This window comes from Nicotiana tomentosiformis, chromosome 1, assembly GCF_000390325.3.
Source record: "Nicotiana tomentosiformis chromosome 1, ASM39032v3, whole genome shotgun sequence".
NCBI classification, from domain to species: Eukaryota; Viridiplantae; Streptophyta; class Magnoliopsida; order Solanales; family Solanaceae; genus Nicotiana; species Nicotiana tomentosiformis.
The window spans coordinates 69,877,887-69,900,026 of NC_090812.1; the positions used below are offsets into that span (position 1 = coordinate 69,877,887).

The following is a 22,140-nucleotide window of genomic DNA, read 5'->3' on the forward strand; positions in this document are numbered from 1 at the left end:
AATGAGCTTTCGTATTTTATGACTTTTACCCGATTCCGAGACGTGGGCCCATGTCGACTTTTTAGGGCGAATTTCAGAATTTTTGTTAAAGTATTGATTTGATTAATTAGATAAGTCTAATATGATTGCAAATATGATATGTAATTGCTTTTGGCTAGATTTGGGCCATTCAGAGCTGGATATTTATGGAAAGGGCATTCTTACGGATTGATTGAGCTTGACTCGAGTTAAGTATCTTGCCTAACCTTGGGGGAGGGGGGGGGAGGGGACTACCCCTTAGGATTTGAGTCATCTATGTTGATTGTAGTCTGTGTACGCGAGGTGACGAGTGCGTGCTCGGACTTATTTGTGAAAAGTTGGCCTTTTAGGGTTCTTATGTCCTTATATTCACTGTGTATGATGTTGTTTTTGATACGTTTGAATTCTTATTTGCTAGTTTCACCTCTACATGCTTTGATTAGAGATAATTGCTTTAGGATTCACTCTTACTGTCTATTTGACCCTTATTCGACTTAACCAAAGATTTTACCTCTTCTATCGTCGTGCTATATTTTTCATAACTACTTATCTTTAATTGAAATCATTATTTTCTCATCCTATAATTGTTCTGTCTTAATTGGAGTTATGATTATCTTCCGTTGTTTATACTTATTTGAATTGTTGAATTTTTCTCGTAATTGCTTAACCTCAAAAGGATTTTAGATAATCTATATCTTAGTTGACTTGCCATTATTTGGAACTATTTGACTCGTGTTGACTTCTTATTGTTGACTTGAATATTGTGGAATTGTTGCTACATTTTTGTTTTGTTTTCCCTTGTTAAGTTGTTCTCCTTGTGCCTAGCATTCTTTACTATGGTTATTCCTTGTGAATGAGTTCTACTGTTCTTGTGATTTAAATTCTTGAGTTGATTTGCTCGTCGTACCTTGCATTTCTGTCATTGTTGCTTTTGTACTCGTTGTGATGATGTACGAGGTTTCTGTCTTGTTATAGTTGTTATCTCTGTTGTCAGCACTGCATATTTAAATTGGGACTACAGACGTATTCCGGGAGATTTCCCAGCACTGCATATTTAAATTGGGACTACGAACGTATTCCGGTAGATCCCCCAGCACTGCATAATTATTTTGAGACTACGGACGTATTTTGGGAGATCCCCCAACACTGCATATTTAAATTGGGACTACGGACGTATTCCGGGAGATCCCCCTGCACTACATATTTAAATTGGGACTACGGACGTATTCCGGGAGATCCCCCTGCACTACATATTTAAATTGGGACTACGGACGTATTCCGGGAGATCCCCCTATCTTGCATAATTAATTCGGGACTACGGGACGGTATCCCGATAGATTTTCCCTGTGGTTATATCTGTATTCGGAGCTGCTAATATTCCATGCTTAGGTGTCACAGGGTGACTTATACTCGAAGGATATTACTTGAAGAGTTTATATTTGAAAAGTATTTATCTTGAAGGAACTATGTTTGAAGATATTTATTTGAAAGGGTTATACTTGAAAAGTATTTATCTTGAAAGAACTATGTTTGAAGGCTAATTATTTGAAAAGTTTATATTTGAAAGGTTTTATCTTGAAAGAACTATGTTTGAAAGATATTTATTTGAAGGAAGTATATTTCAAAAATAATTTCTTATTGAAAAGAATTATATTCTAAAGACCTCAATTTAAAAATTTACGGGTGAAAGTTTACACTTGAAGGATTTGACTAATTTATTGGGGTTGTTGGCTGAGACCTGATGTGAAAACTATTGCAGCTGCTTAGTTACTACTTGCCTTTACTGTATTGTGATTTCTGGATTTGGGTTGTGTTTTCGTTCATTCTTTTGTGTCTTATTCTGGTGTTCCGCTGGTACTTCCTGTTTTTCCTTTCTTATTGCAGTTGCTATGTCGTTAGCCATATCGCGGGGTCCTTAGATAGATGTCATGTTCTGTCATCCCTATACTTATGCTTGTTCAGTTTATTAGACCAGTCGGTGTCTTGACTAGTCCCCGTCACTACTTCATCGAGGTTAGTCTTGATACTTATTTTGGCACCGCTGTGGTGTGCTCATGCTACTTTTCTGCACATTCTTTTATGCAGATCCAGGTAATTGTTCGTTAGCTAGCTGTGTGGATTGTTGTTGCGGAGACTCAAGGTAAACTTGCCGCTGCGCTCGCACGCTTTGGAGTCACCTTCAACTTTTTGTTTTGCATTGTTTATCTTATTTCTGGACAATTGTATTTAGAAGTTTTCTAGCAAACACTCTATAGAGCTTATGACTTGTACTACCGATTTTGAAAATTATAAGAGATTCTATTTAAATAATATTGTTATTTTAATTATTGTTAGGCTTACCTAGTCCTTAAGACTAGGTGCCATCACGATACCCAAATGGAGGGAAAATTGGATCGTGACAGTTTGCACCCGAGAAATGCCTTTCTTTTGTTAATGGTATGGCCATATTCCTGGTGGACTGATGTAATGCACTCTTTGATTTTATACCTTATGGACGCTTCAAGGTGTGGAATAAGGACAAGAGAAATCAAGTCAATATCCAAGTTGTAGTGATTCCCATTGAATGTGTCCATTTCACATCTGTGGGTGGGAATGTATTTACCCACTTGCCACAAACCTGTTTTCTTCTTGCTCGCACGCAGCATCCAATGACAACCCGTAAACCATCTGCGGCAAACTACCTTGTATACCTCTGGAGTTGACTCCCATACTGTCATCTTACGACACTCTTTTACGTTGTGCATTTTTGCCGCCCTGCTTAGGCGCGCTTTATCAGGAAAAATCATGCCCTTTGCCAGCACCGTTGGTCTAGAATCATCCCACATTGTTGTCCGAATTTCATCAAAATCCCTTGTGAGAGCATCCACATCCAGCATACTTGGCAAGTTATCAAGGTAGGGAATCTTCCTTGAATGAAACGGCACTTGGGACTCGTACACTCTTGGTCTAACGGGGGGTGCAGCATACTCCCTCATCAAATCAGGTCCTTCATTCTCTTCCTCATAATCACCATCCTCACGAGGGAAGGGTGTGTCGTCTCCGGAATCATCGGCATTGTTATCATAATCATTGTTCTCTTCCTCACTTTGTGCATCTGCCAAATCCCGATTTAATATGTCATCTTCGGGCAATTGAGTGAGGACAGGTGGTTCAACTTGCTCGTTTTTACTGCACAAACAACAAAATAATAAGCTACTAAAATTAATAAATACTTTCCATATAGCTATATCACTTCACTTACAAGTCGCAACGTGTTGACATTCCTTTATGGACATTATCCTGTTGGTGATGACTCCCGGATGGACCACCATGATCCAACACACCAGAACTACGCATATTCCAACTGGGCATGGGTTTATAACTTGTAAAAGTCATATCTGGCCGGTACCCCCTGTGGAATATATGAGTGTTAATACAAATTCAATACAATAAAAATATACATCGTAACACTAAAGAAAATTAAAATTTACCACTTGTCTTGTAGATTATGTAAAGCAGGAGAGAAACTATTTTCTCGCTCCTCATTCGCCTGTGGTGATAAGTTTAAATCAGGGCAAACTCTTTCATCCGGAACCTATCAGGCAAAAACTGCTCCAGAATAACCACCCGATGACTGAGGGGTTATCCCTACTATGCGCAACCTCATTATTACGAACGTCTTCGACCTTGACGTATATTTCCAATATTTTTATTACAATAAATTTTCGGTATTCATCCGGAGTCCTCAAAAAATTCCTCAAAGTTTCATCATCGTCGATGTTAAACTCAGCATAACAAGCAACCTCTTGCGGAGTGACGGAATACGGATATCTTCCGGTTACTTTAAGGTTCACCGAATGTTTACTCACACTCATTTTATTACATAACAACGATACCAATCTATCATACTCCATTGTAAGTGGCAACTTAATATGACACTGTGGAGATAAACTATAGCTCACAGAGTTATTCGCCACCACAACCTCACCTCCCCTCCCCCCTTCCCCTCCAATATAATGAAACCCTGACTTTTCGCTCTTCAGACATTATGAAAAAATGTTTGAGAATTTAACAAGAAGAAAAATTTGAACGAGAGTTAGAAATATTTTTGAATGAATTTTTGTAAAATGCTAACTCCTTTAAATAAGCCAATGCCTAGCTCGGTGGGCTGAATTTGTTTATGTATGGCGCTCTTTTAAAGAGCGCTATACCCATTTGAATTATTGTTATATCAGTTAAACGCAGGAGACTTATTAGTGGGCCCACAAAATAGGTATAGCGCGGTTATATACCGCACTATGGTAGAGCAGTTATATATATATATATATATATATATATATATATATATATATAACGCTCTTTTAAAGAGCGCTATACTTTAACGGCCAAAACTCCATTAAAGTATAGTGCTTTTTAAAAGAGCGTTATATATAGAAATGTCACTCTTTTTTTTAAACACGCATTTCCATCACACTTGTCCAAAAGAACCACAAATCGGTTCTGAACTCCTTAAGTGGGGTTTTATGCCCATCTGTCCATTACTCCACTAAAAAGATAACATTAGGAAAAGCAAAATGCAATTTGATTTAAAAACACACATTTAATTAACCACACCTATCACAATGTTGTGTCTTGTATAATTAGTTCCTTCAAAAATAAATATATTATTGAAATAAGTGTCCTTTCTATCTAACACTACGAAATACTTCCTTTACTTTGAAATGAATATTATTTAATTTTTTAAAATTTGACCTGTGCACTCCACCCTTCACTCCGCCATCAGTCATCTTAGCAATTACGTATCAAACATTTGAGGAATTTGGAAAAGGATAGTAGACTTTCACTCAATTTTTTCTAATATAAACTGATACATTATGTCACACCAAATTTTTTTTGCTGCAGAAGAACAGGAGTAATTTTATTTTTTAGACAGTAGGATGACTAACGATAGAAACAAAGGTCAATAGATAAAAAAATTGAAAATTCTAATGTTAAAGCAAGAGCACACAAATTTGGCTATTTTACCTTGCTCAAATCTGCTTGCATTCAATTCAGCACCAACAATTCTTGAAGCCCTGCAATGCTTCTTCCTTTAAAATGGGGGTGTTCATGAAAATCCGAAAAATCGCTCGAATCAAACTGACAAAAAAAATCGATACTTTTTAGGTTTGGTTTGGTTTTAGTTTTGAATTTTAAAAACCAATCAAATTTGGTTTGGTTTGGTTTTAATCAATAAATAACCGAAAAAATCGAACAAAACCGATTATAAAAGTAGCTATTTAAATTTATTATTACACCTATATATATATTTATTTATTTTTATATAAAGTTTCTAAAATTTTATGGTACATATTAGTCATTTGTAATTTTATAATCTAATTCTTTGCCTTTACATTCTAGTTTGATTAGTAGTTTTCTTTTACTAAGTACAAAAATTTATTTCATGTTAAAAATAATTGATTTTTAATTGAGTACTTAAATTATTCATCATCATTTGATTCAATTATCATCAATATATCTTGAAATGATAGATTTCTCAAATCGCAATTGATTAGATAGTGTTACGTTAAAAATGTAGTCGCCGGAATATGTGTTTGGTAGTGTATGTCTCATATTTAAGAAAAAATTGATAAATAACCGGAAAAACCGACAAAAACCGAATCGATAAAAAATCAACTCAATTGGTGTGACGACCCAAAATCCAAAAAGGTCGTGATGACACCGGACACCATTGTCAGGCAAGCCAACCATAATCAATTAACTTAATTACCCATTTTAGTATTTTTGAAATAAAAATTTCTTCAATGAAATAGTAAAGATAAAACGCATAGAGTAAATGATAAATATTTTTAGCAACTAAATTTCTAAATAATTCACAACCATTCCCAAAACCCGGTGTCACAAGTGCATGAGCATTTACTAGGGAATAAAAAATAAAATATAGCATCTGTCCAGAATACAAATTAGACAGGAAAAATATAATAACTCTAAAGGAGACTCTGTTAGCTGCGGATCGTAATATAGAATGCAACTCACATATGTCCCCAATATTATTAATCACACCTCTGCGCCCACAAAGCCGCTATACATATATGTACCTGCACAATAAAATGTGCAGCAAGTGCAATATAAGTACGAAAATAACGTGTACCAAGTAAGTATCAAGCCTAATCTCGAAGTGGTAGAGACGAGATAGCCGACTTTGACACTCACTATGGGTCAATAATAATAATTAAAATAAAACTAGAATATCTAAATCAGCATGATTCACATAATTTACAATAATTTATTTAACCAGCAGAAATAATCAAATTCCTTCAAATGCAATAATTCTCAATATATTAATTAAATTCCTTCAATTCAAATAATTTTTAATTTATCAATTAGTCTCATTTACAAAAATAATAATTAATTTCTTAACAAGCAGGAATAATAATTTATTAAATTTCAAGGACTCTCCAATTTATCAATTAGTTTCGCAAGATGAAATAAACTATTAAGGTATCGTGTAATTATTATTATTAAGTACGATTTCTGCAGAGGTCGTTCGGCCCGATCTAGAGTGTCGTGTACATTGCCGAGGGACGTGCGGACGATCCATAGATGCATCTATCCTGCCGAGGCGTTCGGCCCGCTCCACAAGAAAGGAGGACATTTTTCTTATGTACCTCCGGGAATGAGAGTATGTTTATTATAAGATAAATTCGAGAGGATGAACAATTTCTTTTAACAATTTATTTAATCTAAACAAAAATTAAGCATATGAAAATTTTATCTTTTACTACCTTTCATAATAATTCACAATATATACATCAAATAATTTAATTAATATGGGATACAATTTATACAAGTAATTCATGCTTTGAGTCCTAAACTACTCGTACTTTAGCATTAATAGTAGCTACGCACTGACTCTCGTCACCTCATGCGTATGTAGCCCCCGCAATTAGCAATAATTATTTAATTTAATCCCTATGGGATAATTTTTTCCTCACAAGATTAGACAAGAGACCTACCTCGTCTCAAAGTCCACTTTCCGATTACCACGTCGCGTTGAATTCTCGATTCGATGCCGAAAAATCCGAAACTATCCAATTATTATACAAAATAATTAATATATGCTAAATGATTCGAAATTTATCTATTAAATAAATTACCTTATCCAAAATGGTAAAATTATTAAAATTCACCCCGGGGCCACGTGCCAGGATTTCGGAAATTTCCGGAGGGAATCGTTACCCATAATCTCAAGAACTCAAATATAAAATTTTCATCCAATTCCATAACCATTTTCGTGGTAAAAAATCAAAAATACCAATTTCTAGGTTTTTCTTCAAAACTTCAAATTTCTACAAATTTTCATATCTAAATCCATATATAAACCATGTATTTAACTTACAATAGGTGTGAATTAACTTACCTCCAAGTTGCTAGGTGAATGCTCCTCTCAAGAAGCTCCCAAGATCGTCCAAGAATGAAGAAATGAGCAAAAATGCTCAAATCCCCGCTTTAAACACTCACTGTCCAGCGATCATCGCGCCCGCGGCAAAAATTTTCGCACCTGCGGCTTCGCACCCGCGATGGATTTTTCGCAACTGCGGCTTCGTACCCGCGATGGATTTTTTGCACCTGCGGCTTCACATCCCGCGATGGATTTTTCGCATCTGCGGCTTCGCACCCGCGATATAGATTTCGCACCTGCGATGGATTTTTTCGCACTCGCAATCACACCAGATATCAGTTGCCTCAACTCTTCTTCAAATTCCAAATTCAATCCACCGGAATCCACGTGATGCCCTCGGGACCTCAACCAAATATACCAACAAGTTCTACAACATCATACGAACTTATGTGAAACCTCAAATCACATAAAACGACACTAAAATCACGAATGTTGCTCTAATTCAAGCTTAATGAAACTTAAATTTTTCAACTTCTACATTCGATGTCGAAACCTATCAAATCAACTCTGATTGACCTCAAATTTTGCACACAAGTCATAAATGACATAACGGAGCTATGAAAATTTTCGGAACTGTATTCCGACTCTTGTATCAAAAAGTTAACTCCCCGGTCAAACTTCCAAACTTAAATTTTTGTTTTAGCCATTTCAAGCCTAATTTCACTACGGACTTCAAAATAAAATTCTGATCAAGCTCCTAAGTCCAAAATCACCATACGGAGCTGTTAGAATCATCAAAATTCTATTCCGGGGTCATTTGCACATAATTCGATATCTAGTCACTGTTTGAACTTAAATATTTTAATTGTTTCATCAAAATTCCATATCTCAGGCTAGGGACCTCAGAATTTGATTCCGGGCATACACTCAAGTCCCAAATCACGATACGGACCTACCGAAACTGTCAAAATATTGATCCGAGTCCGTTTGCTCAAAATATTGACCAAAGTGAAACTTGGCCTTTTAAAGCCAACTTAAGGAGCCAAGTGTTCTGATTTCAACCCAAACACTTCCAAATCCCAAACCAACCATCCCCATAAGTCATAAATTATTAAAGCACATACGGGAAGTTTTATTTAAGGGAACGGGGTTCTAAAAGTCAAAACAACCGGTTGGGTCGTTACATTCTCTCCCACTTAAATATACATTCGTCCTCGAACGTGCTAAGGAGTGTTCCGGAGTTATCCAAAATTACTGTTTAACACCTCGTGCACCTACCCGTGCTACCTCACCCAGTTGAGCACATTAACTCGAGCCAATCTGAAAATTCTCCCCTTTATTTAGGCAAATAAGCCTTAGAGCCCAATTCTAACATCCAGAATTCTCCACCATTCCTATTTCCAACCTATGAATGTCGTATCAATCACTACACGATGCACCAATACAGGATTGCATACCTTTGTTGAATTTAGACCATGCACTGCATCATTCACATGATTATAATAACATCTTCCGATAACAATAGCCAAAATTCCACGAATCTGATGTTCACAACACACCTCATGATACATATAAGTCCTGTTCCAACTCTTGAAATGCTTCCACGATGGAAGAAATGTGTAGAAATTCATAACCAACTATCGAGTCAACAATTATTGAGTTTCTCCTTGTGACAAGAACCATTGCCTCATTATAACCAAATAATGGTATTTGCTCTTTATTACACTCCATATAATCCGATCGCACTGATCCCGAATCCAATAATCTCGTCTCACCAAGTATAAGCTGCTCAGGCAATAAACCACCTCAAACACGATCAAAAAGCCTCATATGACTCCACAATTAGCTAATAAGCTACGGACTCGATTGCGATACATAAGGAAAATGAACTTTGGAAAGGATTACTCAACCCACGTGACTAATTAGACAATTGAAAAGGTGTCATGAACCTTCCTCAGAAAACGGGACACAAAACACACAAAATAGAATATAGGTGATTGTACTCGACATCATACTGTTGCGGCGTGCAACCCGATCCACACATGATACTGTTGAGACGTGCAACCCGATCCACACATGATACCGTTGCGGCGTGCAACCAGATCCAAACAACATACCCGTGGCGGCGTGCCACCCGATCCGCACAAAAAGAATCTGTAAGAAAATACTTACCGAGCTAGAATGCTCATTACTACAAAATATCTGAATATCGAAAACAAGCACGCTCAGTGCATAGTATCATCCCTGGAAGGAACAACAGCGACATACGCTACAAAACTCAAGCACAACTAAGGTGCGATATATGATCTGAATCTGGAGAGCCATCTTGCTCATACAACATCATCGCTATGGGAACCTCAACACATAAGAATTTTATCAAGCTGTTTCATAACTCAAACGGCACAATATAGTATTACATGAAATAACCGATGACGAAACGACATCCAACGTCTGAATACTCCTCCATAGGGAGCTTTTATGCTGAAATGAACACATCCGGCCTGATATAGAGCCCGTATTCATATTTAAATCCATCCACATACCTCAAGCCGATTCTGATCGCACCGTACTAGGCTAATAACCTTTCAAGGATCCATAATAACCCTTTTTCCCATAACACACAAGAATAGCCATCATAATAGGAATAAACTTCCACAGTCCACAATCAAATGAACTGAGCGCCCTCCAAGCATAAATTCTCGAATCAGCCATATTACCACAATCTTCATACTTGGTTTCAATCTTCACTCAATCAAGTGACTACCTGTCACTCTTACACAATCTTTTCGTGAGACATGCTCCCACGACCTTCCGCACCAGGTAACAAGTCTTCACATCCATGCTACCGGTTACACTAATGTTGTAAAGCATATCACGAATCCACAAATCAATACACAAGGTTTCTTACACCTGACATCGACCTTAGATGATGCCAAAAACAATACCATCTTACTTTAAACATCTAAATCCCTTTCCTGCTCATCCGAGCTCATGACATCCTTGTCAACACCGAACTGAAATCTTAAATCCTCAACTTTCGAATCCCATGCTACTTAGTGCACTTAACCACGCCAATGCGTAGGAGTACAAGAATTTCATCATAACTCCCGAACCACTAATATGGCAAACACTTCATCATATAGAAACCTTCTTCTTAACTCATTTCAAGAGAACCATTACAACACGTGACTGAATTCCCATATCCGTAGAAAATACAGACCTCAAGTAGTGGTCTAAACCACCATAACTCTTCTGGGATCCCTCTACACATAACATGTCATAATACTTGAATTTCTCCAAATAAAATCAATTACAGCGGTCATCAAGCCTCGCACGTACCGACACAAATCACATGCATAATTCAATGCGTTAAAGGAACTAATCATTGCCACCATCGTGTTGATTCAACCATTGTTAGTCGATCCGTCTTTTCTCAATTTACTCTCAACTTGCCTTAGAAATAATAATAGCTCCATTCATTACATCGCGAACTCAAATCCGCACTCATCCCAATTGACCTTATTTCACGAGACCACGCTATTTCAAAACCCACTAATTATCTCATATCCCTTCTTGTGCGCACTTTTTACATCTTCAACTGGTACACCCATTCTGATACTTCTTTTATGAATCCGAAGTTATTTTCTTCCGTTTCTCTAATGCTACACCACAACCTGAAGATAATGTAGAGTACTCCAAGCCCCATTTCATTATCTGCTGCAAAAGCTCGATACTCAACCATACTATATACTCAAGATCCTTAGACACCACACTTTAAATTTTTGAATCCACTAGGACCGTTATTGAGAGTCACTTGCTCTGACTTGTTCCCAAACATTATCAAGTCCAAGGCCCTGCTAGCACATGGACACTTTATCAAGGAAACATCTGACTATTTCACTTTCCTGTGAATTACATCTACACGAAGCATAAACTCTGAGTCTTCCAAAAACATGAATATGAATTGATAAGGAAAAATATGGCACACATTCCCCAAATACTTTGCTCAAATTACCACTGATGTTTTCTTTCCTTAGTTGCAATGACCCACCAATACACCGATAACTAGAAATCGCACAAGTTGACACTATGCAATCCAATCATAGACGGTGGGCTCTCCCACTTAGCTTGTAGCTACAATTACAAAATTTTAGAATCCACCGAGATTCTTTCTTCATCGTTGACATGATCCTACACACGCAACTTGCCACATTTTCTCGAAATCCTTCTATTAACCTTTAATAAACACTCTGAACCACTAGCCACATTTACATATTAAATCTCTTACCGGGTAGCCAGTAGAATTCTTCGCAGAAGCTTTGTCAACACCACGCGACCGCTAACCTGCTTACAGGAGATAACCTACGGAGATAACCTACCTGTGGAAATTACAGGCTGACATATTCCAACGTCGCTGCACTGGGTGCAATTACTACGAATTTAGTAGATCATCCTGAGTCCGAGCTCATTCACCAGCTGCACCAGTCCGTTCACTCCTCATGGACGTCAACTAGAGGTGCGACAATACATTCCAATCCAAAGTCATGTTGTATCCTTCTTCATATCAAGCAACTCCCTCCTGTTGTATCCAATCTTCATCAATATAGCAACTAATATTATAACTTAAGTGCGTAGACCTAGTCACTGCCCATTTTACATACCAAATCACTCCAAACATTCCTCAAGACGTGTAATCATCCTACCACGTAACCCATGTGCTACCTTGCCACTCTCCCACTTTGGTCAACCATCTCCTTTAAGCAACTACTCTGCTTCTTTTTTCTTACACTTGGCTTTTTCGGAACCTAACCACCGCAAGGCACCTTTCAAATGTCCTTCCTCATCCTTCGCTGCCCAGTTGTTGCCTTAACAAAAAATCCATCTCTGTAGCACTTGCACCAATAGCTCGTTACCAGCTTTAAACCTTTCTGACGATCATCCTTCTTGAGACATCAATACTAGAAATGCTGCTTCGATCCTGAATCACTACACACCGTGATCTCTAACGATTGCTTCCCCTATACCAATTCCTAACACCCCGTAGTGAAGGTGAGTTGAAGAAAACCATAACACTGGCAAACCTTAACGCATTTTACAAGGTGATGACACCACATCAAAATTGAGAACTCTACCACACTCGAAAATATCAAGCTTCGTTACTCCATCAACCCCAAACCTGAACATTCATAGTCTGATTGCCTTTTCTCCGCTGGAATTAAAACATGGAACCTCTGAATCATGTATTGAGAAAACCTTCTTTCAAGTCATTTACTGCCCTGACACATAGACATGCATTCTACCATTACATAAACACTGTGCGATAACAATGCACGAATCATCGTAACAATCAATGCCAAATTTCAAAACCTTAGGTAGTACTGATACTTAACTTGAAATGACAGAGCATCCTTCCACAAGGTGATGACAATAACCCAATTAATTACACAAGGAAAAGCATCCTGCACTACATCTGTAGTACCATTAAAAATTTCCTCGATCCTTAATGTATAACAAGTGCTTCACGTCGCATAAGATTGAATATGAAGGAAATATAGGCATAAGCCTCAAAGGAATCGAATCGCATGATGAGGAATCAAGAAGGAAAGTATTCCTAACAGCCCTGTAGCCTCTCGAAGATAAGCACAGATGTCTCCGTATCGATCCGCAAGACTCTACTAGACTAGCTCATGACTCGTGAGACTTAAGTGAACCTAGTGCTCTGACACCATGTTGCCACGACCCAAAATCCAAAAAGGACGTGATGGCGTCGGACACCACTGTCAGGCTAGCCAACCATAATCAATTAACTTAATTACCCATTTTAGTATTTTTGAAATAAAAATTTCTTCAATGAAATAGTAAAGATAAAACTCATAGAGTAAATGATAAATATTTTTAGCAACTAAATTTCTAAACATTTCACAACCATTCTCAAAACCCGGTGTCACAAGTGCATGAGTATTTTCTAGGGAATAAAAAATAAAATACAGCATCTGTCCAGAATACAAATTAGACAGGAAAAATATAATAACTCTGAAGGAGACTCTGTTAGCTACGGATCGTAATATAGAATGCAGCTCACCTATGTCCCCACAATTATTAACCACACCTCTGCGCCCACAAGGCCGCTATACGTATATGTACCTGCAAAATAAAATGTGCAGCAAGTGCAGTATGAGTACGAAAATAATGTGTACCCAGTAAGTATCAAGCCTAATCTCGAAGTGGTAGAGACGAGATAGCCGACTTTGATACTTACTATGGGTCAATAATAATAATTAAAATAAAACTAGAATATCTAAATCAACATGATTCACAGAATTTACAATAATTTATTTAACCAGCAGAAATAATCAAATTCCTTTAAATGCAACAATTCTAAATATATTAATTAAATTCCTTCAATTCAAATAATTTCCAATTTATCAATTAATCTCATTTATAGGAATAATAATTAATTCCTTAACAAGCAGGAATAAAATTCATTAAATTTCAAGGACTCTCCAATTTATCAATTAGCTACGCAAGCTGAAATAAACTATTAAGGTATCGTGTAATTATTATTATTAAGCACGATTTCTGCCAAGGTCGTTCGGCCCGATCCAGAGTATTGTGTACACTATCATGGGACGTGCGGCACGATCCATAGATGCATCTATCCTGCCGAGGCGTTCGGCCCGCTTCACAAGAAAGGAGGACATTTTTCTTATGTACCTCAGGGAATGAGAGTATGTTTATTATAAGATAAATTCGAGAGGATGAACAATTCCTTTTAACAATTTATTTAATCTAAAACAAAATTAAGCATATGAAACTTTCATCTTTTACTACCTTTCATAACAATTCACAATATACACATCAAATAATTTAATTAATAAAGAATACAATTTACACAAGTAATTCATGCTTTGAGTCCTAAACTACCTCGACTTTAGCATTAATAGTAGCTACGCACGGACTCTCGTCACCTCGTGCGTACGTAGCCCCCGCAATTAGCAATAAATATTTAATTTAATCCCTATGGGGTAATGTTTTACTCACAATATTAGACAAGAGACTTACTGATAGTAGGCTATAATTATGCAATTTAGACACTACTTACCATCTAAATCTCTAATTAAGAATTTGATGCTTTGCAGGAGCTACTCCAAGCTAGGAGGGGGCTAACGAGTGTTTTAGAATCAACATGGAGTGTGAAAGGCCAATCGAAGGTTAGCCTGGTCGAAAAGGAGCGAGAAAAACAAGCGAGACGACCCCTCCAGGTGCGCGGCCGTGAAGTGGGACGCGAATTGGTCCACGAACTCAAGGTAGTGAGGCAGTGGGAATCCGCGACCGAATCCGCGGCCGTGGATGGGCGGACGAAAGCTAAACACGCAGGATTAATTACGTAATTTCTTAGGCGACTAACCTAAACTCGCCCATAAGTAAGGATGGCTGTTTTTAGAAGACTTTAGAGGCAAGAACAAGGGAGAGAAGACAGATAATTTCCTAAGAGTTTTCATCTTATTCTTCATACTTCTATTTGTTGATTATGAATTAATTTAGTGATTTGTTTTCCATTAGTATGAGTAGATAAATCTATTACCTAGGGTTGATGGAGCCAATTGTTGGATGAAGTCTTGACTCTATTTTGTTATAATTGAGTCGTGTTTGTTCTATGATTGTTCAACTACGTATTGTGTTGTGGTTAATTGAAAGGGCCCTTGATTAATCGTGTCTAGTTACCTTGTGTTGCTTCAGAAAGAACACTTGGTTAGATTGTTGTTGAACAATACCACTTTTGGGTAAGTTAAGAGATTAATTACTTGAATTTAAAAGTGGGGTTAGAAATAACGAAGCTTTGGTAGGATAATTCTGAGTTGCATAAACTGTTAACTAGAGTAGTTCGAGAGAATGCTTCTAGTAAATTATCGTAATTGATCGAGAGGTAATTACGGTAGCCCGAAACTCATAATCCTCATCGAGTATTACGGCGAGATTATAGCTAAAGAGCTAAGAATTAATCCGGCAATTGGTAAAATCAATAGCCCTAGATCCTTTTACCCTTGAATTGAATTTTAGTCTTGATTATTGCTAATTTTATTGTCATTTTTCCTTAGCTAAATAAATTCCATTGATTATTCATAAAACTCTTACACCCGAAAGTTGTCTGAGCTTATCATTAGCATTATTTAAAGTTGTAGTAAATAGGTTAGTTCCCTGTGGGATTCGACTCCGGACTGGAACCGGGTTATATTTGCAGCAACCGCTTAGTCCTTTTTACAAGGCATAGTTGGGAGTGATTAAATTTTGGCATCATTGCCGGGGAACCAAACGGTGTTAATTATTACAACTTAGAAGAATTGCTAGGATTCTTAGTTTAGATAAATTTCTTACGGTGTTTAAATTTTTCCATTGAAATTCTCACGTTTGAATTCTCATGTGACTCAAGTGTATGCCTAGAAGCTCTTCGAGGACTGGTGAACTTTTTGAAGGACTCTCAGACCCCGAGAAAGCATTCAGGGCATTAAATCGAGCCAACAAGAAGAACAAACAGTTACAACAAAAACTCACACTCGAAATTGAAATGGACAATGTGGACGATGTCAACGAAAACAATCGGAATAATCGGGTTGACCCAAACAATGGAGTGGTGGCACCTCTTGTGCCAGAAGCTACTCTTTATGATTGGGCACAACCAACTGTTGATAACTTAGCCACCTCCATTGTTGTACCTCAGATACAAGCGGAGATATTCCAGATCACCAACAACATGCTGCATCTGTTGCAAAATAAAGGACTATTCTCGGGGTCATACATTGAAAACCCACAACAACATATGAAGAATTTCCTATCAATATGTATGACCCAAAGACAGCCGAATGTGATTCATGAAGCCATCAAGCTATTACTATTTCCATTCTCTGTGACTGGAGAGGCTCAAACTTGGCTGAATTCGCTCCCAATAAACTCCATTGCCACTTGGGAAGAATTAGTCAAACAGTTCTTAAACAAGTTTTATCCTCCCAACAAGACTGCAAGGCAGATTGATGAGATATTGCAGTTCAGGCAGAAACCAACTGAGACCTTGCAAGAAACCTGGGAGAGGTTCAAGGGTATGCTAGTGAAGTGTCCACACCATGGCATTCCAAATCAGATATTGGGACAGAGATTCTACATGGGTTTAGCAGATAGTTTGAAGGCCAATGTAGATGCTTCAGCTAGGGGTGCATTTTTGAGCAAGACATTCACAGAGTGCAAGATTCTTCTTGACAAGATGGCTCAAAATTCAGGCTGGATGGCTAGAGGTACGACACTTACACCAATAGTACATTCTGTTGCTCTTGACCCAAACAATTCCCATGCAGAGAACATAGCCACTCTCATGACTCAGATGAGCATACTGACAAAGAAAACTGATGAGATGTGTACAAAGCAAGTGCATATTGTTGATACAACGAATAGAGGATTGTGCACTCCTTATATAAACCGGTCATATGTGTGATCGTGGAGTGGAGAGAATGACAATCAGTGCTTCAGCGAAGACATGAATTATGTCAATAATTTTGGAGGTCAGAGGCAAGGTGGGCAACAATGGGGACCAGCACCAAACCAGCAGTACAGACCCAACCTGCCACAACATAACCCCAATTCTGGAGGCACACGACCACAAGGTCAAGTTGTGCCTTATCAAAGGCAGTAGGGCTATAATCAGCAGCACCAGCAACAGCTGGCCTACCAACCACCTCATCAATAACAGGACAACAACATGGTAGAAATCAGGGGTATGCTGCAACAACTCATTGGAACAAATAGTAAGATGCAAGAAAAGTTAGCAGCACATGATTCAGCAATCAAAGGCATTGAAACTTAACTGGAACAGCTGTCTATGGCCTTGAACAATTGCCGCCAGGGAACATTACCTACAGATACAAATATTAACCCAAAGGAACAAAACCCAAATTAGCTAATGGCAGTAAGTCTCAGGAATGGAAGAGATTTAGACAGAGAACAAGAAGTTGCACAATTTACGAGAGAGACTACGCCAACTACGCCAGTTACATTAGAGGCATATGAGTTAGCAGAGCTCACCGAGATTGTAATTGAACAAGCACAGGTTGACAAGGGTAAGGAGAAGTACGGTAAACAAGTCTCAAAACATGTGGCACCTCTTGTGTTAGAAGCCTCCAACAAAGAAAAAACATCAAGTAGTGGACAGAGGTTGACTCATGCACCATTCCCTCAGAGATTGCCAAAACAAAAAAAAGATGATCAATACAGGAAATTCATGGAAATGCTTCGACATATTCAACTGAATATTTCACTGATGGATGCTTTGAGGGAAATGCCAGGGTATGCAAAAATGATGAAGGACCTGATGTCATGGAAATTTGACTTCTAGGACCTGTCCACTGTAACTCTGACACAGACCTGCAGCACGGTAGTGACAAGATCTATGTCCCAAAAGGTGTCTGATCCAGGTAGCTTCACTATCCCATGCACTATTAGGAGTTATGTTTTTGCTAAAGCATTGTGTGACTTGGGAGCCAGTATAAACTTGATGCCCTTGGCAATCTATACAAAACTGGGCATTGGCAGAGCTAGACCGACCTCAATGTTGCTGCAACTAGCCGATCGCACAGTCAAAAGACCGACAGGAATTTTTGATGATGTGCTTGGTCAAATGGGGAAATTTGTATTTCCTGCAAACTTTGTTATTCTTGACTGTCAGGTGGATGAAGAGATACCCATCATTCTGGGAAGGCCATTCTTAGCCACTGGGAGAGCATTAATTGATTGTGAGACTAGAGAGTTGAAAATGAGGTTGAACAATGAAGAAATAATATTCAACGTTCAACAATCCATGAGGAGACCCAGTGAATTTGCAAACTGCTCACTAGTGGAGGCCGTGGATTTGATACTGCAAGAAGAGGATGAGACACTTAATGTCAAGGATCCACTAGAAGCCTGCTTGATGAATTAGAAGAGATGGACGGTGAAGGGTTGCCAGAGTGGGTCATGGCTCTCGAAGGTCAAGGATTCTGGAAAAGGGAACCTTAGTTCGAGCCCCTACGCTTAGAAGAGAGAGTAACACCACCTGCAAAACCATCAATAGAGGAGCCACCACAGCTGGACTTGAAACCGCTTCCAGCCCACCTCAGGTACGCTTTCTTGGGGCCTAATTCTACTTTGCCTGTTATTATATCATCTGGTTTGCTAGTTGTGCAGGTAGAGCAACTATTGTAGGTATTGCAAGAATGTAAGACTGCCATTGGTTGGACCATGGCAGACATAAAGGGTATCAGCCCAGCCTTTTACATGCATAAGATTCTTCTGGAAGAGGGGAACAAACCTTTCAGGGAACATCAACGACGGCTGAACCCAAATATGAAGGAAGTAGTAAAGAAGAAAGTGATCAAGTGGCTGGATGCGGCTATCATCTTCCCCAACTCTAATAGCAAATGGGCCAGTCTTGTCCAATGTGTGCCGAAAAGGGAGGAATGACGGTCGTACAAAATGAGAATAACGAGTTGATCTCAACTCGTACAGTCACGGGGTGGCAGATTTGCATGAACTATCGGAAACTGAACACATCCACTCGAAAGGACCATTTCCCATTGCCTTTCATTAACCAAATATTGGACAGGTTAGCTGGGCGGTCCCACTTTTATTTCTTAGATGGATACTCGGGGTATAACCAGATCTCAATAGCCCCGGAAGACAGAGATAAAACATCCTTCACTTGTCTATATGGCATCTTTGCCTTTCGGAGAATGCCCTTTGGACTTTGCAATGCACCGGCTATATTCCAGCTGTGCATGTTAGCGATTTTCACTGACATGGTGGAGGATATTATGGAGGTGTTTATGGATGATTTCTCCATGGTGGGGGATTCATTTGAAGATTGTCTTCACAACTTAAGAAGAGTGCTCAAAAGATGTGTAGAGACAAATCTGGTGCCGAATTGGAAAAAATGCCATTTTATGGTACAAGAAGGAATAGTGTTGGGGCATCGAGTGTCCAGCAAGGGCATTGAAGTCGACCATGCTAAGGTTGATGTGATTGAGAAGCTGCCACCGCCCACTTCGGTAAAGGCAGTGAGAAGTTTCCTTGGGCACGCCGGGTTCTATAGGCGATTCATTAAAGATTTTTCCAAAATTGCTAACCCCTTATGTAAGCTGCTTGAAAAGGATCAGCCCTTTGTGTTTTCTAATGATTGCAGGTTGGTTTTTGAGGAGCTGAAGAAGAGATTGGTGACTGCACCCATCATAGTGGCACCCAACTGGGAGCAACCATTCGAACTCATGTGCGACGCCAATGATTATGCTATAGGAGCAGTCTTGGGGCAATGCAAAGACAAAGTGATGCACCCGATTTACTATGCAAGCAGGACACTCAGCGGTGCACAGCTCAATTACACTGTAACAGAAAAGGAAATGCTGGCTATAGTGTTTGCCTTCGATAAATTCAGGTCGTACTTAATTGGTTCAAAAGTTATTGTTTATACTGACCATGCAGCAATTAGGTACTTGATTGCAAAGAAGGAGTCAAAGCCACGCTTGATTCGCTGGGTTCTGTTGCTACAAGAATTCGATCTGGAAATCCGTGACAGAAAGGGGACGGACAATCAAATGGCAGACCACCTCTCAAGATTGGAAGGAGCTGAAAAGAGAATGGAGGTTGAAGACATAACAAAGACATTCCCGGATGAACCATTACTTGATGTGACAATGGAGGAGACGCCATGGTATGCTGATATTGCTAACTATTTAGCAAGCGGTATTGTACCTTATGAACTCTCCTCAATTCAAAAGAAAAAGTTCTTCCGCGATTGTCGAGCCTATTATTGGGACAAACCTCTATTTGTTTAAAATATGTGTAGATAACATGATCCGGAGGTGTATCCCCGAGGAAGATCAACCTTCTATTTTGCAGGCTTGCCATACTTCACCATATGGTAGACACTTTGGAGGAATCCGAATAGCAACAAAAGTGTTGTAATCGGGTTTGTATTGGCCTACCCTGTTCAAGGATGCCCATGTTTGGGTCAAAAGTTGCGATGAATGCCAAAGGACAGGCAACATATCTCGCCGTCACGAGATGCCGATGATCACAATTCAAGAGGTGGAGGTTTTTGACATGTGGGGGATCGACTTTATGGGGCCGTTCGTCAGCTCATATGGTAACAAATATATATTGGTAGCGGTTGACTATGTCTCCAAGTGGGTCGAAGCGGTGGCTCTCCCAACCAATGATGCAAAAGGGGTAACAAGTTTCCTAAAGAAAAACATCTTCACACGTTTTGGCACCCCGAGAGCTATAATCAGTGATGGTGGAACCCATTTTTGCAATAGAGCGTTCGCACGTCTGTTGGAAAAGTATGGAGTTCGCCACAAAGTAGCCACACCGTACCACCCACAGACGAGCAGGCAAGTTGAAGTGTCCAATAGAGAAATTAAAAGTGTCCTGACAAAGGCAGTGAATGCAACAAGGAATGATTGGGCGAAGAAGCTGGATGATGCATTATGGGTATACTGCACAGCATTCAAATCTCCAATTGGTATGTCACCGTACAAGTTGGTGTTTGGAAAGGCATGCCACCTTCCGGTAGAGCTCGAACATAAAGCACTTTGGGCACTACGGCAGTTGAATCTGGATATAAAGACCACAGAAACCAGCAGAGTCACTGATGTACATGAGCTCGAGGAATTCAGGTTCCATGCATTTGAGAATGCTATATTATACAAAGAAAAGATAAAAATGATCCATGATAAGCACATCTTAGATCGGAACTTCAAGCCCGGAGATCTAGTGTTGTTATACAACTCGAGATTGAGATTGTTTTCGGGTAAGTTGAAGTCCCGATGGTCAGGACCCTTCAGAGTGGTGCAAGTGTTCTCAAGTGGAGCTGTAGTGATTGAATCCGAAGATGGGACAAACAAGTTCACGGTAAATGGGCAAAGGTTGAAACATTACCTTGGAATGGTCAAAGAGAAAGGGGATAGAGTGGCGATAACTTTAGAAGAGCCCCAGTACGCGAACGAGGAGTGATAATGAAAGCCTAAGTCATACCGCGACGTTAAATCATGCGCTTCCTGGGAGGCAACCCATGGTTTGTTGTAAATCGTCGTGCCGCGATGTTAACTTAGGCGCTTTTTGGGAGGCAACCCATTATTTTTCTTACTTTGGTTGTTGTAATTGATTTTGAATGACTTTGACCGATCTACTAGTGTGCAGGGCAAAAATTATGTGCGGAAGGATTCGGGGGTCGAAATTAACCCGAGAATAGGTAAAAATGCGACAAACACAAAAATTGGCTGGAGACGGAGATCCGCGGCCGCGGATGGGACCGCGGATATGGCCGTGGATTTTGGCCTGTGTCCTGCCCCCGTCCGCTGCCGCGGATCGGGGCACGGATTTTTGGACCCCCTATATCTAGAATCTGCGGCTGCGGATTGGACCGCGAATTGGGGCGCGGATGCGCGGGCGTATCCAGTTAATTTTTTTTTTTTTTTAGTCCCCCACCACACACTTAAACCCCCTTCTTTTCCCTAACCCAAACCCTCACTTCCCCCACTTCTCTTCTTCCCTTCCTAACTTCAAGAACCCAAACCCCTCACTTCCCCCACTTCTCTTCTTCCCTTCCTAACTTCAAGAACCCAAACCCCTCCCTTCCCCCATATTTTCCTTTCAACACAAGACTCTTATCCTTCCTTCTCTTCTCCACTCAACCGATCTCCAACCTCCGTTCTTCTCAAGAT

General features: G+C 39.3%; 1 protein-coding gene and 1 non-coding gene across 2 annotated transcripts; one reads left to right on the forward strand and one right to left on the reverse strand.

The window, feature by feature from the left end:
- Positions 1–16,418: 16,418 nt before the first annotated feature.
- LOC138904177 (small nucleolar RNA R71) lies at positions 16,419–16,525 on the reverse strand. The gene has a single exon (XR_011413399.1). It is a non-coding gene; the product is annotated as a small nucleolar RNA R71 (small nucleolar RNA).
- Positions 16,526–17,834: 1,309 nt separating this feature from the next.
- Positions 17,835–18,362, forward strand: LOC138906754 (uncharacterized). Its single transcript, XM_070196313.1, has one exon. The coding sequence runs from the start codon at positions 17,835–17,837 to the stop codon at positions 18,360–18,362; it is 528 nt and encodes a 175-aa protein (XP_070052414.1).
- Positions 18,363–22,140: the final 3,778 nt, after the last annotated feature.